The sequence below is a fragment of the Trematomus bernacchii genome, unplaced genomic scaffold (genome assembly GCF_902827165.1).
Source record: "Trematomus bernacchii unplaced genomic scaffold, fTreBer1.1, whole genome shotgun sequence".
NCBI lineage: Eukaryota > Metazoa > Chordata > Actinopteri > Perciformes > Nototheniidae > Trematomus > Trematomus bernacchii.
The window spans coordinates 2,589,076-2,610,006 of NW_022987821.1; the positions used below are offsets into that span (position 1 = coordinate 2,589,076).

The 20,931-nt window shown below is 41.4% G+C and overlaps 1 protein-coding gene across 1 annotated transcript in view; it reads left to right on the plus strand.

Annotated features, from left to right (window-relative positions):
- Positions 1-20,931, plus strand: part of LOC117498917 (dystrophin-like) — a 161,473-nt gene that overhangs the window by 36,568 nt on the left and 103,974 nt on the right. The window contains 1 exon segment of the mRNA XM_034151091.1: positions 9,583-9,644. Coding sequence (XP_034006982.1) covers positions 9,583-9,644 — 62 coding nt within the window.

Here is a 20,931-nt window from a genome sequence, read left to right on the forward strand (position 1 = left end):
GCACAGCCTTCACGTCTTTCGAACACATCTATCCAACAGTTATGTGCTCCTAGGTTAAGGAACTTCAAAGTCAGAAACAGAATACTTTATTTATCCTGCGGGAAATACGGTTGCGTGAGATATTTGTAAAAAGTGAGAATGTACAATAAAAATATATTAAAATAAATCGTAAAATGTCAAAATAAAAGATGAAATTGAAAATATAGGTAGTTTTTTATTATTACTATTATTAGTAAATTGAATGAGACACCAATCCTGCTAGACACACATATAATTTAATAACACATGTTCAATCTGTATTGTAACTGATCATCTGTATAATGCTGCGGCACCACTTGCTTCCTGCCATTTGCTAAACTGAAATTCAGCAGTGATGGATGATGAACCCGCAAAGCAAACAGAACTTTGACAAAGGTAGCTGATATTTGTGCTTGTGGCAGGAACCAGCGGCCGAGCAGTCAGCGGGGAGCGTAACAGTCAGTGGCAGCAATTATTTAGACCCCAATCCTCGAGGTGAGTTCTGAGAGAGTACAGAAAGTGCCAAGCTCTTTTTTTCTTCTATGCAGCACAGTCCTCAGCCGTAAATGTTTCCCCCTTCATCCCAAACATATTCCTCCTCCTTCACCCACCCTGCTGGAGTGTGCCCAGTGTTTCACTGTGTGTTTATCCTGCAAATACTTCTGACTGCAGTGAAGTTGAATACCTGAAGTTCTTCTCGAATCATCTGAGGGAGAAATGTGTGAGTAAATGAAAGCCTCACTGAAAGGTAATGTAGAGTGAAACGTCTCCAAATCTTAAATGGCTGTACTGTATGAACATTTTGAGCCTATCCTAATAAAATGAATAGGATGTGTGTGTTAATGAAATGACACCGTGAGGCTGAAGTACATATATCAGTGTTTTCTAAAGTTTACTTTAAAAATCCTGCTTTTGCAACTTCTCGGAGTCTGTGTAGCATGAAAGGTACACTTTGTTATTAAAGTGGCTAAAGTCATCCCTCAGCCCTTTTCTTGGCTAATGCAATATTTGTGTATTTCTGGTGCATTTGCATCCATATTTCATGTGTTCTTGATGCATGGGTATGAAGACATCCACCAAAATAAAACTACACTCCTCTGCTTTTTGAAGCATGCAGGAGGTATTTCTGAAAATCCATTTAACATCTCGACTGAGTAGCAGCTACGACTACAGTTGAAGGTCAATAGGAAGTTATTACTTGCCACTGGAGATGGACAACAAGCTCAATGAGGCCAGTTCTCTCCGTGAGGCCTCAGGTTATGCCTGGACAGTTTGTCATAACAAGTCAGACAAAGTATTCATATATTCAGACCACGAAGACGCTCCTTAGTGCTCTAATGCAACCCTGAATGTGTACAAACGCACATATACAAACCCTTTTGCATAGTTTACCGATCCCAAGTGGTGCCATTTTGGGGATTTTCACCATTTGCTGGTATCATTTTTCTCCAATTTGGGAATCAAATCTGATGCCAGTATCCAGATCTGAAGAATTCTCCAACTAAAGGGATGGAAAAAATACAGAAAGCCACTCTTGGATGGTCAACATACAGTAGGAGTTTGAAACATCTACGCACTGAAAAGACTAACCTTGAGGTACAGCGAAATCAGGGAGTCTTTTTTTCAGTTTTCATACAGTACCTTGAATTTTAATAAGAAAGTTGAATTGAAAAGCATTCCTTTCAAACTTTCCCTTTTGAATTGTAGTGAACAAGTCAGAGCGAAGAAGTCCTCCAAGGTTTCCCGTCTAATAAAACACAGCGGTCGGTTGTGTAGGTAGAAATACATTACAAGGGAGACAGTTTATCATGAAACTGTGTGTGCGTTCTTTACCTTCCATAGTTTTCTATCATCTCTCTGTACAGTGTGTGTGTGTGTGTGTGTGTGTGTGTGTGTGTGTGTGTGTTTCTGCCTGAGTGCTTCCTGCCTCTGTGTGTGCTCGTGTGTGTGTGCTTAATCTGCGTTTGTAGTGAGGTTAATCCTTACCTGGCAGAAGAGCACACTGGGTTAATCTGGAACAGGTGGGGGATGTGGCACACACACACACACACACACACACACACACACACACACATGATGGGACAGCAGAAAAAGGATTAAGCTGCTTTATGCACGGACAGGTGTTTACAGCAGGAGGATTTCTGTATAAAATTGGTTTGGAAATGCAACAACATACATTATTTCGGTCACTTTATTAAGAGTAAATAACATTTATCTTTACAAAGAGGCTTGCTGAGCGCCCAGATTGTATTAAAGGTCATAACCCTGATTGATTTTAGATTTTTCCTTCACTTTTTGTTGCTGTTAAGACATAGAAACCATGATAATATAGGTTTTATTCTACCATATTTTGTGCGAGGAAGACCTAATAGCAGCTGCAGGTGTACACAGTCTACACACACACACACACTTCGTCAGCAGCCTCTCAGTGTGTCACACAGACGCTGTCAGACTCAGTAGTGTTTGCACACACACTCACACAGCACCATATGTTTCCATCAGCAGGGCGCTGATGTACAGTGTAACAAGGATCCTCCAGCCAGGGGAAATCAGTCTTCATTCATTTCAATTTCTCACAAATCCACTTTAAATTTCTCGTGTCACACTCATTTATTATTGTACCTCTTTTTCCTGTCTTTCCATTATCCCTTCCTCCTTTTCTCTCCTTCCTTGTCCATGTTTTATTAGATCCGGTGTAAGGATTTCTGTGGAAAAGTGCTTTTAGAAAGCATATATCAAACTGTTACTCATTCCATTAACATTGGCGTAGTGTATGTGCATAGCAGCGTTCTGTGTTGACAAAGATGAACTATGGCAAGTTTTAGAGTTTCAAAATCAAATCTGTGTGCGTTGCAGTACTGTGATTGGCAGCTGACGGACGTGTTTTAATAAAAGAGGTGAATAGAGTTTTCCTTTCTGTAGCGTAGCACATTTCTGTCGTTACTTCTCCAATTATTTTTCACTCTGTCCTCTTCCTACCTCTGTCAACCCTCCTGCTCTCTGGCTGAGGATGATGGGTATTAGCCCCACATTTTGGAGCTTGTCAATGTATTATTCCTGGACTGCTACACACACACACGCACACGCACACGCACACACGCACACAACATTAGCAACGGTCCTACCCATCTGTTCCTGAGCGCTGGAGAGAAAGGGCTAGAGTACAGCTGTGGCAGCCTTATTTTCAAATGTAACACACACACACACACACACACACAAGTGAACAAAACTGTTTATGTGCCTGTGTGTGTGTGTGTGTGTGTGTGTGTGTGTGTGTGTGTGTGTGTGTGGCAGTCAAACAAGCTGAGACATAAGTTTCAGTATGTGTGTGTGACTGGCAGTAACAAAAACTGAAACATTGCTTCAACTCTGACTTTGTGAGTGTGTGTGTTGCTAATTGACATTGAGACTGACATTAGATTGTCATCCATGCCTCTCACTTTCCAATCACCCCACCCCACCCCCCCCACCCACCCGCTGCTGTCACTTCCTGGTTGCCTCTTCCTCCCCCTCATCCCTCTCTCCAGCAGCAATCTCCCTCTCCATCACTTCCTCTCTGTCTCATCTCGCCGTAATGACCTAATCTGATTGGATTTGGTCTCAGATTCCTTCCGTGGCTAATGGCCGTGACCGTTGCTAGGCAGCCGGCGCCAAAACAGCGGCAAACATGGCCGTTACGCCGGGCCGCGGCGACAACACAGACGGATCACTTGTTTGCCTTTTTGCTCACTGAGCTCCGAGGCACTCCTTTATGAATGATCGGACACTTTTTATGAATGTATCCATCTCTCACACACTCCATGATACAGTTTAGGGTGATAAGCACGGATTCTGCATAATCTCCTGGCAGATATGTGACATATAAATGACATTTAGCGACAGCCTCAGTTAATTACCTTTCCATTTGAATGTGATCTCCTGCTGAGAATACAGTATGGGCCGTAAACATGACTTAAAGCATATTACATGCATGGCGAGGGAGATGTAATAACCGTGCGCTTGAGTGTAGGATAAGTTATAAAGATTTAAAGCTGTGAGATTAAATAAATTGGAGTGCAGCCTCTGCAGGAAGGAGATAATACATCCTCGCCCTTTGTGTGATGTCAAATTCATTTGCATCGCAGAATTACCTCAGCTGTTGGAGAAAGTGAAGCTAATATATGGAGATATATTGGGGTTTAATTTTCAGTGAAACATAACTTCAGATTTAATTATGATCAGATATAGTTGTAGAAAGATTTGCCGCGCTGTGGTTGTACTAGATAGCTTGATGGGTGATGATTTGGCGTTTAATACAAGTCATGCTAGTTGGTTGTTCATCTGCAAGTCTTTTGGATAATGGTTATGGTTATGGTTATGGCACTTCTTTAAAGCAACAGGTGAACAGACACATGGACACTCCTTGATAGAGCTCCTTTACAAACCTTACAGTCTGAAACACAGGCTGCGTGTCCTCTCTGGAGACATCCTATCTTCCATCGCTGCTGGAGTTCAACATTAAGCCTTAAAAAATGCTGCTGCAAACAGTAGTTCCACTCTGGGCCATTAACTTCAGCTCAGAACCCAGTGTGAGACACCCAGCACCCCCCCCCCCCCCCCCCCCTCCTTCAATGAAATACCACTCAACAGCCTTCCTGCTGTCCAAGATTGGACATCAAATATTAAACACACTATACTGTATTCTTGCTTTATCTAAAAATGTTGTATTTTAATATCACAATGACACGCAAATGGGTATGAAAATGATATGAACATATATCAAATTATTCTGGGTAGTGCTTGTGCGCAACATCTCCTTTCTAATGTCCCATTATAGGTTCAATATTTGGGCCCCACATGTCTCCTTAGACATTTTTCTTTTTTACTTCTTTGCAATTTTAATAAGCCACGACCTTAAGCTTATTTTACTGGTCACTTTTGGTAAGCGATTTGTAATGAGTCAAGTAAATGTATTTATGGTTTTGTTTTTGCCTCCCGTGGAGAGTGCTCTCTTTGTCCTTTCCCACTTTAGCCATTAAGAAAGGCAAAAACATGCCCATGCGGCTTAAGTGTTCCAACTCTGACTTGTTTTTAACCTACCCTCCTCTGTGTAAGACAAAATATGCATCTATATTTGATGAGCTCAGAGTTTCTCTGTTTCTGTTTCTCCAGTCGTGCCTAAGCTTCTGTACTCTCCCTGCTGACAGACTCCAGCTGGCTCGCACCACAGATCAAACATCCTTCCAGTTTCTCCGGCTGTCATTAACCGACAAACTGACGTGTTGGAAGTCCAATCCCATGTTGGAACAAACTCTCCTTTCCCTCTTAGTTTCAGCCGACACTATTACCGGACAGCTGCTTTGATGTTTGTGTTGTTGGTGCAAACAGCTCCATACTTCAGTTTACTTCCTTTCCTCTCCTGCTGTCTGACCATCTAGTTAACTCTAGTTCGGTTTCCACCAAACTCCTTCCCAGCGGTTGGTGTACAAATGTTTTTCTCCAGGAGACACAGTATTTTTGGAAGTCAATTCAAGAGTTTTGGAGAAATCTTCGGATGAATTTGTCACGTAAGAAAACGTACTCTAAACACTAATTGCAAACATTGTTGGACCTTTGATGGACCTACACATTGATACATTGATGCAGCAGACATACTGTCCCTGCTAATGTGCCCCTACGTTACCCACAATGCAACAGGAGCAGCAAAAGTTCAGTTGGTGATTCTGGTGTGTTAGCTTGTAGCAGCTAATGTAGCCTCAATCACAATTCATACATCCTCGCCCTGTTCTTCTTCTTTGTGTTTATATATTATTACACACAACATGTTTTATTATAAGGAAGTCATACTGTACCACTTACAGAGTGTTGGAGTAGTTCCATGCTTTTGAAGAGATTACTTTTAAACATGAAAGGGCTGCCACCGCACACGAACTCTGAGATGTGGACGCATATTTAAAGAAAGAGTCTTTTGATCATGCTGGTGATTTCTTTTGAATGCAAAAGTAAATGTGCTGCGGGACGATATTTACAGGCTGCTTGAAATCATATGCTGTTGTTTCCCAAATGGTGTCTAAACAAGCAATGACACAGAGGACTGCTACCACTGGATACTTGTACTAGTGAGTTGAAACAATGCAGGAGGAAATGATTTACTGTTGGCTTATAGATATGTTTTCTAGTTGTGCCTCTGGTCATGGAAACCTGTTTGAGCCCCACATTTCCTTTCCTGTCCTCTAGCACTCTGTCCTTCTCTTTCTCTAATGTCTCTTTTCTCTTCCTCACCCTTGTGTTTTCTCTTCCTCAAATTCCATTTCCACCGCTCCTTCTCGCTTGATTTCCTCGCCTCTCTCAAAGCAAGATTAAGCTATTAATGTTGCGGTCTCTTTAATGAGATGTGGCTGTGTGTGTCTGTGTGAGTGTGTGCGTCATGTGTGTGTCTGTGTGTGCCGTTTCAGTGGGAGAACAACAGTTTAAATGGACTATTGATCGTGCCTCTGTCTCCCTGTCAGTGTTTGACTGCTTCCTGCCTTCGCCGCCAGCTCTCACACACTCACTCACTCTGCCTGACAGAACACACACACGTATATGCTAATTCAAACGCAGCCTTTTAAACACACTTGGACACAAGAGCGAACACATACTGATAGGAATATCAATCAATCCCTCACATTTATACTCAAACTGGACCTTTTGTACATAATTCCATTAATATTGCTTATTTTATGACTCTAATAACCATCATAATATCATAAAATATATCAATATATGATGAAAAGTAGGATACAATCTCACTGTAACTAGGGTTGGGTAATATATTTATATAATACCGATACTGTGCATTTTTCCTATTTTTCCGGGCTGCCTTTTTTTAACTTTACAAGATTTGAACTGCTTTATTTTTTGCCTTTAGCCACTTTATAGTCATTATTATGTCATTATATCCACATTACTGATGATTACTTAATAATATTCTCATTTTGTTAATCTTTTCTGAAAGCACCAATTGGTCAACCTTTGCAAAAACAACGTCATTTGTTTATGATATCTTATTTCCTCACTCTTTTTCCTCCTGTTCCTCGATGTTTGGAGAAACAGGCCACACTTATCTCTTTCTTTCAAATCAAAGTAATAGAGGACAAGTTTATCTATATTGATAAAGCACATTTTATTTTGAAGTGTCACTAAATCCAGGTGTTTGCTCAAGGAATGTTGTTTGTGAGCAGGCAAAACGCTGAGCCACACAATAATACGCTGCAGCAGCAGTTTGATTCAGTAATGTGACCAGAATGAAACATTTCTTCAGTGACATTTGCAGATGCCTCTACAGGGCTGCTTTTTGTTATGCTAATACTGAAGGGAGACGGACTGAATCCTAACACCTTCCTGCTGCAAAACCCACTGACATCCTCTCTTTATGGATATTATACGGTGGATATTAAATACACATTTATTAACTATAAAAAGTTAGTGTGCAGTTTTATGATGCCGTTTTTTCCTTGTATGGTTGAAATGACACAGAGGTTAGAAATGTGTGAAGGAAGAGTGGATTTCTGGCCTGAGACACACATATATGTGTACACACACACACACACACACACACACACATGCACTCACACACTCTGAAAATGCATTCATTGAACACACCGATGCAGAAGAACATCTCAGTGGCGTCAATGCATAGAGAAGTGAATCCTGCATCATGGGAATACACACACACACACACACACACACACACACACACACACACACACAAATGCACTCACACACTCTGAAAATGCATTAATTGAACACACCGATGCAGAAGAACATCTCAGTGGCGTCAATGCATAGAGAAGTGAATCCTGCATCATGGGAATACACTGACACACACACACACACACACACACACACGGACACACGGACACACGGAGGTGTATGGATTGCCCGCTTTAGATGAGATTGTTGGCTACATGCTTCTGTTTTATTCATGCTTCCCCACTGAGCCTGCCATTATCTAACACTGAATATATGTGTGTTTGCAAGTGTGTGTGTGAATGCTTTTTTGCTTGTGTGTGTATACCTGGTTGTGTGTGTCCGGCGTCTCACCACAGTGCACTGCTCGACGTGGGACCTTTTAATTAAGGGAGAAGTTTCATTATCAGCTCCATTAGTCAGTGGCTGCCTGGTGTCAACAAGACACTCGGATAATGCATCTAGCGCACCACGCACACGCACACACACACACACTGAAAGAGTACTGTTAGCCGGGCTGGTGTAATATTTAACCTGATGTTCTGTTTCAGGATGAGAGTGTAATTTATTATCTGTAGTAATGGGCGCTGACCCCATTTCCAGTCAAATGAGAGAGGCGGGGAAAGGTGTTATTATAAGTGATCATATAATCATTTGCGTTGTGATGCGTGTCAGCGGCTGCACCACAGCTCTGAGTAATGCTGCTGCTATACAGGCAACTCTTTAAAGGACACACTACAAGGTAAACATTACAACCAACCATTACATATCATCATGAAACTGCCCCCGTTATTTCAGTATTACATGTCTTCTGAAGTGTTTAACATATGCAAATGAAGTATTGTCTTTTGCTTATTTCAGGTTAAAGTCAAAAAGGGAATTTGAATCACTCCATGAATCTGAAAATACAGTCAACAATATGTTTTTTAGGGATAAAATGATTTATAAACATAGATACAGACATTTCTGAAGTTTAAATGTGCAAACAAAGCATTACAGTATGTGACGCCCACTTTTGTTCGATTTGAAAATGAAATAAACGTCAATGTACATCAAAATGTAATTTGCTCTTACCCAGGAAATAATCTACAGAAGCAAATAACAAAGAAAGTAAAATCAACGTCTCGTAGCGTAGATAATATGCTAACTGCATGTTAGCATTGTCATTTTGACCGTGCTGATGTTAGCATTATCTCAGAACAGCTTCACATACAGTAGCTGCTGAACTTTGTCTGGCTAACATCAAAATGCTGTCCTTTGTGAACATTTGCTAATATGCAAAAGTAACTAAAAGAAAATGTCATTTACTGGCAGAAATAAAAGGGATTGACTTTTGAATGTCAACAGCGTGTGGTTTTATTGATGCCATGCCAAACAGCTCTGTGTAACACTTTTCTAAATAGTGCAGAGGAAGCTGTTACCTGAAGGCAACAAGTGTTAAGCTGTGTAGACTCTCTCCAGTTCTTGATGTGGCGTTGAAGGCCTGTAAGTGGCGCGCTGATTGATATGATGAGGATGCAATTAGCCGTGAGCTAAATAAGAGGAGCCTCTTATCATGCTGAGCACCTCTTGCATTTGGTGTCCGTGTGTGTGTGTATGTGTATTCAGATAGACTGTCAACCAGTCTGTCAGAAATATCGAGTCTGGGTTCCCTTTTCATGTTGTGTTTGAGCCGCTGCCATACATCAGACATGACCTGTGCTCACACACACGCACACACACACACACACACACACACACACACACACACACACACACACACACACACACACACACACACACACACACACACACACACACACACACACACATCCAGCTCCATTTTCCTGACTGTGTTTTTTCTTCTTCCGGTAGATGAGAGAGAAGTCGTTCAGAAGAAGACTTTCACAAAATGGGTAAACTCACAGCTGTCTAAGGTAAGAGAGCTTTTTTTTTGTCATCTCTTTTCAATTATGTTGCTTGATTATTGTCTATTGCACATTGATGTCACTTTCTCTAAGCCCCCCCCCCCGCCCCCCATGACTTGTTTTGTATTTAATTCTAATTACACTCCTGTTTTGTGTGTGTGTGTTTGTTTATTTGTGTTGGTTTGCGTGCCAACACATCTCCTCTATTCCTATTTTCAAAGTTGATTACAAGGGGGCTAGAGGTGTGCCGTTGCCATGGTGACGGAGACTTAGATGAGTGTGTGTGCATACAGTATGTGTGCATGGTGGTGCTCATTGGAGTGTGTGTGAGTAAAAGCTATTGAAACAGAGTCTGGTCTAAGCCAGGTGATTAAACCAGGACAAGGACGGACAACTCTTTATTTCTATTTCCTGTCTTTCCATTTCTTTCGCCTCCTCTTTTCTTTTCAACTTCTCCACGTCCTTCCTTTCCTATCATCCATTCTTCTCTCTAGGGATGGCAACATATCAGAAATGTAGCAGCCGACAGCAACACCAGTGAAGTAATGCTATTTTTCAAACCTAATTTGATATAAAAAAATGAACAACACAATAAATCCCGGATACTTCATACACTCCCTAAAGTAGTAACTCGTGTGACATCCGTATGTCTTTCCTCTTTTATTTCCTTTCCCCTTTCAGTTATTTTTCTTACCAACTCCTTCCTCCTTCATTCTTCTCTTTCCTCCCTTCTTCTCCCTTGCTTCCCCTCATCTCCTTCCGGTTTTCACCTTCTTTCCCCTTTCCTTTAGTTTCCTCCATTTTCTTTTCCTTATTTCCACTTGGAGATATCTTGGAGTGTCAGAAATGTAAATGATAGTTGGGATGTTGGAGTTTTTGCTGTAGTGTAATGGATTCTGGTACTCCCTAAAAAGTACTGCTGTGGTTGGTAAACAAGAGGGAATAAGCTCACCCTGTGACAGATCCACACATATTCCTGAAGTGCCTCTTTTTATGGTTGGCTGAGTAGCAAATCACACTACAATCAGACATCGCTGGCAGGCATCTCTACGCCTTTTTCCTCCATATTTCTCTGGGCTGCCGTAACTACACCTTCCACCTCCTGCCATGACGTGTTCGCTCTCCCTGCTGAACTTTTGTTTTCCTCTCACTCAGTTTCCATTACGTCTCCCACTACATCCTTCATCTCCTTCCCTCTCTCCTCTCAATTTCCCCCCTCCTATAATCTCACTTTCTCACATCTGCTGGCTCGCTATCTGTTACTCTCCTGAGGCCTGTGTGTGTGTGAGTGTGTGTGTGTGTGTGTGTGTTTGTGAGAGACTCATCTATCTAGGATGGGGTACTCATTATGCTCCGCTGAGTTTGGATGGATGAGGGGATTTCTCTCCCTTCCTCTCTCGCCTATATCTCTATCCCCCTATTTCTATCGCCTTGCCTCCCAATCCAACCTTTCTTCCTCAATCTTTTTCTAAGTTTTTGTAAGTGGATAGCAACGGTCAGCTATCCCTAGCAGCAATATGCTTTCCTTAGCATATGTCTGCTATCCTTATCATTGGTCTGCTATCCTTATCATTGGTCTGCTATCCTTAGCATTGGTCTGCTATCCTTAGCATTGGTCTGCTATCCTTAGCATTGGTATGCTATCCTTAGCATTGGTCTACTATCCTTAGCATTGGTCTGCTATCCTTAGCATTGGTCTGCTATCCTTAGCATTGGTCTGCTATCCTTAGCATTGGTCTGCTATCCTTAGCATTGGTCTGCTATCCTTATCATTGGTATGCTATCCTTAGCATTGGTCTGCTATCCTTAGCATATGTCTACTATCCTTAGCATTGGTCTGCTATCCTTAGCATTAGTCTGCTATCCTTAGCAGCGGTATGCTTGGGAAAAAGAGCAGACTTAGTTATGTCATTAATGTGAGTTAACCAGCAATCTTTAAACTAAGTTTGGTATTTTCTTTTGGTCTAAGTGGTAAAAGAAACTCTCTAAATTCAGGTTTCAGAGTCTACACTGGTGGATAATGATTTATGTATTTTTTCCATAAGTTAGGACAAATAGTCTACCTCGAAGTTGCGGGAATTGAGGTAAAAAGGGGACGGAAAGAGTTAGGAGGACAGCATGCGTCCGCTGCCTGTTGTTAATTTCACACCCTGGCTGTCACTGTGTGCTCAGGTCCTCAAAAAGTGCAGAATAACCCTGATAGGGGGGGAGAGAAAAGGGAACGGGAGGACAATGAGGCTGAGAAACAAAAAGGAAAAGATAAGGATTGGGAGCACAGATGGTGGTGAGGAAAGCATCATAATGCAGGTATCGTTATGCTGATGATACACGCTAAAAGTAGAAAAATACCAACTTTGAACCAGAAACTCCATATTTATAATGTGCTACCGTTTGCCACCTTGGTACACACTACAAAGCCTCCTTGTTATTATTGTATTACCTTTACAAGTACCATATAGGTGCAAACTAAGCATTACCCTCTTCCATTTTGCCATCAATTGGGCCCCAGGAGATCGTAGACTGTGGCAGACAGAATTGCATATTGAAAACTAGGCTTACAGGGATCCAATAAAAAAGCTGATGTAATTATTCTACAGTCATTACATTGTGCCATAAACATTAACTTTGTCATTTTAAGTTGAAGCAAAACACTTCTACATCGCCTCGTGGAATGTGTATATCTTAACCCATTGCTATTGATTACACAGCCCATGGTTATACTGGATAATCGTTCATTAGTATCTACATGTAGTGCCTTAGTCTGCACTGCATGGATGTTGTTTTGACATCGTCTGTACAGTATATTGGACTGTGAAGACAGAACATAGAAGGCAAGCAAGGCAAGTTTATTGATATAGCAGCTTTCAACACAAGGCAATTCAAAAAAGTGCTTTACAAAAATGAAAAACATTGAGAGCATTAAGAAATAGTGCAGTGGAAACACATTATAAAATTGCATTAAAAAGCGTATTACATTTCTTAATCTTAATTAGTTAAAGTTCAAGGTAGCTTTTTTTATCCACTGATGGTTAGAACAGTTACAGCATTTGGATAAAACAAGAGAAATGAAATATTGATATCAAAGAATCTGAATGAGCTCATCCAGCCATATATCCTGTTCACAGTCTTTAGTGTGCTCTCTCTTCCCTTTTAGCTTCCTCGATGGCACTAGAATCTCTTCTGGGGTTTCAGAAAATTAGGAGCTGTCACACAGTAACAGCCGCTGAGTGATCCTTTTCCAAGTCAGAACTAATCCCAACCTACTGTAGAGCGGAGTGGAGCAGAGCTGCTTGCTCTTTCCACTGAGCGTCATTACCTACTGTACTGTGGATTTAAAGGTCATTGGAAGAAGTTTGCAAAGGTTAGTGGGCTTTGTCAACGGGATTTAGTGATTGGCAGCGGTTTTAGAACTCATTTTCACTGAATCACTGCTGACTGTTTTTGGAAAACTGCTGCGGCAAATAGAAGCATTACTCCACTAAATAAAGTGCTGTGGTTCAAAAGTTACCTAAATCACCTCCTGGTCTGTTGCATTTACATATTTAGGTCAGACTCCTATCTTCCTTGTCACTCAGAGCTTTCACTTTAATTACATGACTTCTTTGATCATGTTGTTGTGTTGGACAGCTTACCTGTGCCGCAGAATAATCTCCTCCCTGTGTCCGCAGGTGATCATTTGCTCTGCTGATCCATGTCAACACGTTAGCACACACTGTGTCCAGAGCTACAGGCTGCTAGCATGACCTCAAAAGTGTCAGCAACTTTAAATCTAAATGCAAATTTAAGTTGTTCTGCACGCAATGTTTGGGTAGCAATAGGATTACAGAAACATGAGGTCAGCTGTGATGTTGGTAAAGTATTGAATCTTGGATTAAAAAACACTTGGTGCCTAAAAATGTTCCAAAAGATCACGTGGGCTAATCAATTTAATTTACAGTAGTATTGGTAAAGATCTTTTAACCTATTAAACCCTCCTAATGCTTGTTTTATTTATCTCAAAGGTAAAGAAAATACTACCATTTCAGGTTAATAGTGGAAGTACAGAAGAGGATTAGGGCCATATGTCCAAATAATTTAGAGATTTTATCAAAAATGACTCAGAATTCTGACTTTTTTATCAACTCAAACTCAAAAAAATCTAAATATATCAGATTGAATCTTCCGATATGCCATGTTCTTTTTAGTTATCCAACAAAAGCATGATCTGGACAAAAGCGTTGGGAGGATACACAGTGTGTAAAATGCTGCTGCTTAAAGTCATGTAAAATCTGGAAACAGCAATTACCAAGATCCTTGACTGGAAAATCGATGTGTGTCGTAGCTGAAAGAGAAACTCTGGATTCCTCAGAGATATGTATTAAATAGAAACATGTCACAGCATTCTGCCTGTTAAATTGCTGATAACACCATCTCAGTAAACAGGGGTAAGCTTTGAAAGCGTCATGTTAGAAAGCTGCTCTGTAACAAGGAAAAACTGCCCTTCCAGTCTTAGTTTACATATTCATGCCTGATAGACGATTCTTTATTAGAAACCTCCTGAGCCTCCCACCCTAGGGCAACACAATTAATCTAAGTTTGATCAAATTCGCAATGTGGACTAGTGCAATATCTAAATCGTTAGAAAATATGCGGAATATCTGAACAGTCCTGGCCTACAAACATATATTATTCAATGTATTTTTTCCAAATGGTGCAGCCCTACTCCCCCCTCTAAAACCTGCAGATGGTATGGTCGACTCCTTATTCCAGATTTAAAGACCTTCATTAAATCATGTCATGACTGTTAGGCAAAGATAGGCCACTAAAGCAGTAAACGAGATGGTTCCAGAACATTCAATTATCTTCCTCTTTCTGTCTTATAAAACAATCCAGAAAACAAGAAGTATTCTCCTTCAATGAAAGGTCCATCCTCAGTGTGTGTGTGAGCCTTTAAGTTTCCACATAAAATATTTATTTTTTACATTTATAACCATAATTATCTTTGTTGCATTTCATTCACATGCTCTCTCTTTAATCATTTCCGGTCAATCAGTTAATTGAACATGCATGATAAGCGGCAAAATCAGGCCTTAACAATGTGCCATCGTCACAGCCAATAGGAAAATGGGAATAGTTCATTTCGGTTGATGGTAGTTTTTTCTCCATTGCACCCTAATTGCTTGTAGTTACCAGGGAAGCACTGTGAGAATGGAAAGCATGCAAGTCATTCCTACATAATGTGTGCCTTTTCAAATTAAATTATTAACATATTAAATTATTAACATATTTAAAAAACATATTTGAATTGGACTGTTACCCATGCTACACACGTATCCATTAATTAAAAACAGAATACACATGGCATCTTAATTATAATTTGCCTCAGAGACCATTCTGGAATACTGCCTGGCCTCAGGTTGGCTGTTGTGGCTATGAACTGACAATTTAATTAAATATTCTACTAATTTAATAAGATATATACCTTGGTGGTTTTGGGGCCCAAGTAACTGGACTAAAACTTTGAAGTATTCATCATTTCTGTCATTCTTTCGGGAGTCTGTTGACAGCTGATGTGACCTGTCACTAACAAAAAATAACTCAAAGCAGCCATTCATCTGCCTGTGGCTCCTGCCAGGGAAACAAGACGTTACCATTAAACGTGTCGCTGCTATCTCAGTGAAATGCAGACACTTGTGGAATGAAGATAAGTGGCCCGTGGGCGGATTGAAGAGAAATGTACCGTTTACTCAATCACTGGAATTCAAGGTTGCCCTTATGATCACACTTTGAGAGTTATGTTATCGTTTGTCATTCCTCTTTGTGATTAATTCAAAAGAGGACAAGTTGGAAGATTAAATGACAGAAGCAGATGTCTTAAAGCAGCTCTGCTTCTGATGTGTTTCCATAGCTGATGGTGGGTTAGTGTCTGGCATAGAGACCGGATGGCAAACCCAGAGATAACCCATCTATAACCCGTATTCCTTCATACGTCTGTTTAGATATCATAGGAGAAAGCCTCAACAGCTTTTCATCAGTTGTGCAGAGCAGAATAAATCCTGACAGATGTTCCACAGATGTTATATTCACCTCGTGCAGCTTGTGTGATCTGACAGCAGATTAAACCTGACCTGCTAAAGTGTTAAAAAAAAGTACATTCACACTGACCAAGACAATCTATTTTCTGCTTTTTTCTTTAAATTGAAGGCAATTCACACCTGTACCTTCTCCATTGTACGCACACACTCCAGTTTTTATATAAAAAGTATGTATTCCTCAATGCAATTGTCCAATTTTTCAATCTTATATTCCTACAGTGCTTTTAGACTCGGTTTATGAGTGGTGCTCGAATATAAATCTTGCTTTGTTCACCGTGTTGTCCTATTAAAGTCAGTAAATGGTTAATAGGATGTTCTTTGTGAAATTACTGTATGGATAGACAGACACACACAGACACATTGTTACCCAGCAACCCCTCTAAAGGTGAGAAAAGGTAAAACTGTCCTTGGTTCTCTGAATCACCAGAAGTGTGCCTTTAGAAAGAGTGACTAATACTTTAACATACAGGCTGGAGAAATGAGCTGCAGAATTTTGTTAGATAAAACATGTTCTATACACCCCATAGTCATGCAGATAAACCTGTAGGATGTGTATAAACTGTGTGTGTGTGTGTGTCAGTGGATGGTGTGTGTTTGTATTTGTGTGTGGATGTAATTCCAGTTGTTGTTGGAACACGATAAAAGGAAACATAAGTGCTAAAACAAATCAGGGCAGAGTGTGTCTCAGAAGCAGCAGTGATTTCACACTTATCTGTTGGCAGACGCAGAGAACAGGCTGCCCTTAGCTCCCGTCACAACTACTGTTGGTACATCCAGAAGGGTCTGTTCGTTATTATTCTTTTTTTCAACAATGTATCATTCACAGCAGCAGACTGTTTTTCTGGCTTTTTTTTTTTTAAATGAATGATGGCATAAGAAACTTTTTTAATAAATCACAATATTACTTTTTTCAATTCCCTATATCAGAAAATGTACACGGTATGATAATCCTCAACTTTATTATACAGAAACTGGCATATTGCAATATCGCTATTATAACCTTAGTTGACTTTGTGCTGATTTCCCTCTGTTTAAAGTTAGGGATAGTTTCATGATTGTGTCAGCAAAGCAGTGAAATCACAACATGAAAATGGACTCACATCAAGGTTCAAGGTTCAAGGTTCTTTATTGTCAATCTGACATAGCTACAGAGTAATTATGCAGTTGAAAATCTTATGTCACAGGCTTCTCCAACAATGCAACATAATAACATAACATAATAACAATAAGAGCAAGAGCAATACAAAAATAATAATAGTTATAAAAATGAAATAAAGTTATGATGTGGAATAGTGCAGTATGAGTCTATATACAAGTTATTGGAATGATATATATATATTAGGTATTAGATACATACTACTGAGTAGCAGTTGAATGTTTGATGTTGTTTCAACAGTTCAATTGTTTAACAGTCTCACTGCCCGCGGGAAGAAACTGTCTCCGAATCTTCTTGTCCTTGCCCGGATGCTGCGGTAACGTCTGCCAGACGGCAACAGAAAGAACAGTTTGTGGCTGGGGTGATGGGGGTCTTTGATAATCCGTAGTGATTTCTTCCTGAGCCGCTGGGAGTAAAGGTCCTCCATGGATGGCAGCTCCGTCCTGGTGATGTGCTGTGCAGTTTTCACCACCCTCTGTAAAGCCTTACGATCGAGGTCGGTGCAGCTGCCGTACCAGGCCGTCATGCTGCCAGTGAGGATACTCTCTATCGTGCACCTGTAGAAGTTGCAGAGTATCCTGGAATCCATTTTGAACCACCTCAGCCTGCGGAGGAAGAAGAGCCGCTGTCGAGCTTTCTTAGTGATGGTGGTGGTGTGAAGAGACCATGTCAGGTCCTCAGTGATGTGGACCCCAAGGAACCTGAAGCTTTTGACTCTCTCCACCGTAGTCCCATTGATGGCGATGGGGGCGTGTCCCTCTCCCTGCTGCTTCCTGTAATCCACAATCAGCTCCTTTGTTTTGCTGATGTTGAGATGGAGGTTGTTCTCCTGGCACCAAGATGTCAGGTTTTCGACCTCCTCTCTGTATGCCGTCTCGTCATCGTCTGTGATCTGGCCGATGACGGTCGTGTCATCAGCAAACTTCACGATGGTGTTGGAGCTGTGTGTGGCCACGCAGTCGTGGGTGAACAGGGAGTAGAGGAGAGGGCTGAGCACGCAGCCTTGAGGGGCACCGGTGTTAAGAATCAGGGTGGAGGATGTGATGTTTCCCACCCGCACTGCCTGGGGTCTGCCCGTCAGGAAGTTCAGGATCCAGTCGCAGAGGGCGCTGTTGAGCCCGAGGTCTCTGAGCTTGATGGCCAGCTTGGAGGGCACAATGGTGTTGAATGCTGAACTGTAGTCAATGAACAGCATTCTCACATATGTGTTCCTGTTCTTCGGGTCCAGGTGTGAGAGGGCAGTGTGGAGGGTGAGGGCTATGGCGTCGTCTGTGGACCTGTTTGCTCTGTAGGCAAACTGCAGGGGGTCCAGAGATTCAGGGAGGGAGGAGGTGATGAATAATTTGACTAACCGCTCAAAGCACTTCATTATGATGGAGGTGAGTGCTACTGGGCGGTAGTCGTTGGGGCAGGTGATGATTGTCTTTTTGGGGACAGGAATGATGGTGGAGTGTTTAAGACATGTGGGGACTACAGACTGCAGCAGGGACCTGTTGAAGATGTCTGTGAACACCTCTGCCAGCTGAACTGCACACACCCTGAGAACACGGCCAGGGATGCCATCAGGTCCAGGAGCCTTGTGTGGGTTAACCCTTTTAAAGGATTTACACACATCTGCCCTATTTAAAACAAAAGGGCAGTGTAGCTCCTGGTCCCTCTGTACCTCCACAGCCTGGCTGCTCTCAAAGCGTGCAAAAAAACTGTTTAGCTCATCTGGGAGAGATGCGCACGCAGACACTCCCGCAGCACCCCCCGCTGCTCCTTTGTAGTCAGTCATTGTCCTTAGTCCCGCCCACATATTCCTAGTGTTACAGCCTTTGAAGTCAGATTCCACCTTCTCTTTGTACTGTCTCTTTGCATTTTTTATTGCTCTCCGGAGATCATACCTAGACTTCCTGTACTCCTCCAAATCTCCCGCTGTGTGCGCGAGAGTGCGCGCTTTCAGTTTGCCGCGCACCTCACCGTTTACCCAGGGCTTTTGATTTGGGAATGTCCGTACAGAAACCTTCGGTACCACGTCATCGATGCATTTCCCAATGTAGCAGATGACAGTGTCCGTGTGTGTGTTGATGTTATTGTCCTCAAACACACTCCAATCCGTGGATGCAAAGCAATCCTGCAGTGCTGAATCTGACTCCTCGCTCCATCGTTGTACTGTCCTTGTTATCGGTCTGTCCCTTTTAAGTTTCTGCTTGTAAGCAGGCAACAACAGTAGTGAGATATGGTCTGACATGTTTCATTATGTGTGCTTTATATAATATATAATGCTATCTTACTGTATGCTTCCTCTCTGCTGCCATGACGCAGATCTTTCTAAGAAATCCGAGGTAGATGCAACAAGAATGCAAAACATTTTGATTGGATTTGCTGCAAAAGAAAGCATCTGCTCTGGATGGAGATTATGATGTGTTTGAGTACATTTCTGAGGATTCTTCAGTTATAAGTGCTGGAACGATTTCTAAAGTTCAAGCATTTCCAAGAGCTGCATTATGGGAACACCCATTCAGCCCAGAAAAGACCTAAAGAACTGTTGAGTTTATTGTGAAAATTAAGAAGGAAAGAGAATTGTGTGATGGTTTTATCGTTTGTATATTCTATTTTCCAGTGAGGTCATATTCAAACGCCTCTCTTTTGTGCCTCGGCTCCTTTTCTTTCATGTGTCCACCTGTGGTTTCTTCACTTATCACCTACACCCACACACAGTCCACAAGACACTCGGATAATGCATCTAGCGCACCACACACACACACACACACACACACACACACACACACACACACACACACACACACACACACACACATTGCCTTGGCGAATGGAGAATAACTCAATAACGTGGAGTCTCAGGACAATGCCGAGAGGCGTAGGTCGAGGGCGGAAAAGAGGAGACATTAGAGGAAGAGAATGAGATGTGAGAGAATGTGAAGGGGAGTATAAAATATGAGATGGAGGCAGAGCAGAAATAAAAGGAAAACGAGGAAACTGATAGGAAGATCCACAGAAGATGGATAACAGAATTCCTTCATTATAGAAAAGTGAATTCCTTTTTCTTTCTATATTGTGGGTAGTTTCTGCTTCTTCCTGTGGCAGACCTTGTTGTAATGATGTGTGATTGATGCACAAAGGAGATCTCTGCCACAGTAAGGACAGTAATAATACAAGGAAGATTCATGATGTTTTTTTTTTTATATGATGCTGCTGGCAAACAATGCAGCAATGAAGCTTTGCTTTGCTTACTGTCCTTGTTCTTTTCCTGTCTTGCCAATTCCTCTCACACTTTCTCACAATTTCTTACTTCATTAGGTTTTGGCTATATTTTCAAATAATGCAATCATTCTGCTCACCATGCTAAATCAAGTGTTGCGAGAAAATTAGTCCAGATTAGCTGATCTCAAATCTGTTATGACACCTCTAATAAAGCGTAGGCATGTGAAGGTCAGATGCAATATTCAAGTTAAATTGAACTAATTGATCAGCCTCAAGTTAAGAGCTGTAGCCCTGTGGACACTCCTGAGGTAAAACATATGTGAGATATAATGGTGATGTTTAACACAACAGAGCCGGCCAGCTAACCGATCAGAGCAGACCATGCTCTGGTTTCAGACAGAGGGTGAAAAGAGGTGCTGCAGCACAGGCAGTATGAGAAGAATTAAGAGCTTTTTGAACATTAAAGCATGGAGACATGTCACAGTAGAGACACTACATACTAATATGACCTGAATACAAGCAAAATATGACCTTATTTTAGAATTCTAACCAAAAACACATTTGAAAAAATCAGCCGAGAGAGCCCAGAAGTGTTTAATGCTAACTCATTTCTCAGGTTTGGCACTCTTTCATAGAAGGTACCCTTTCAAAAATATTAGAAAGAAGCCTGATAGTAGGTAGTTTTCTACTTTTTATAGCTGTAAAAGAAATACAAATACAACTTTTTATTTTGTGATGTACTGTATTTTTTATGTACTGAAGTAGCTCCTGTTCCCTTCACTCTGGTGGCTGTGAAGGCACCAGAGAAGACACTCCGCCTGCAGCATTTTTTTTTAAAATGTGAAGTAACTGCTAGCTT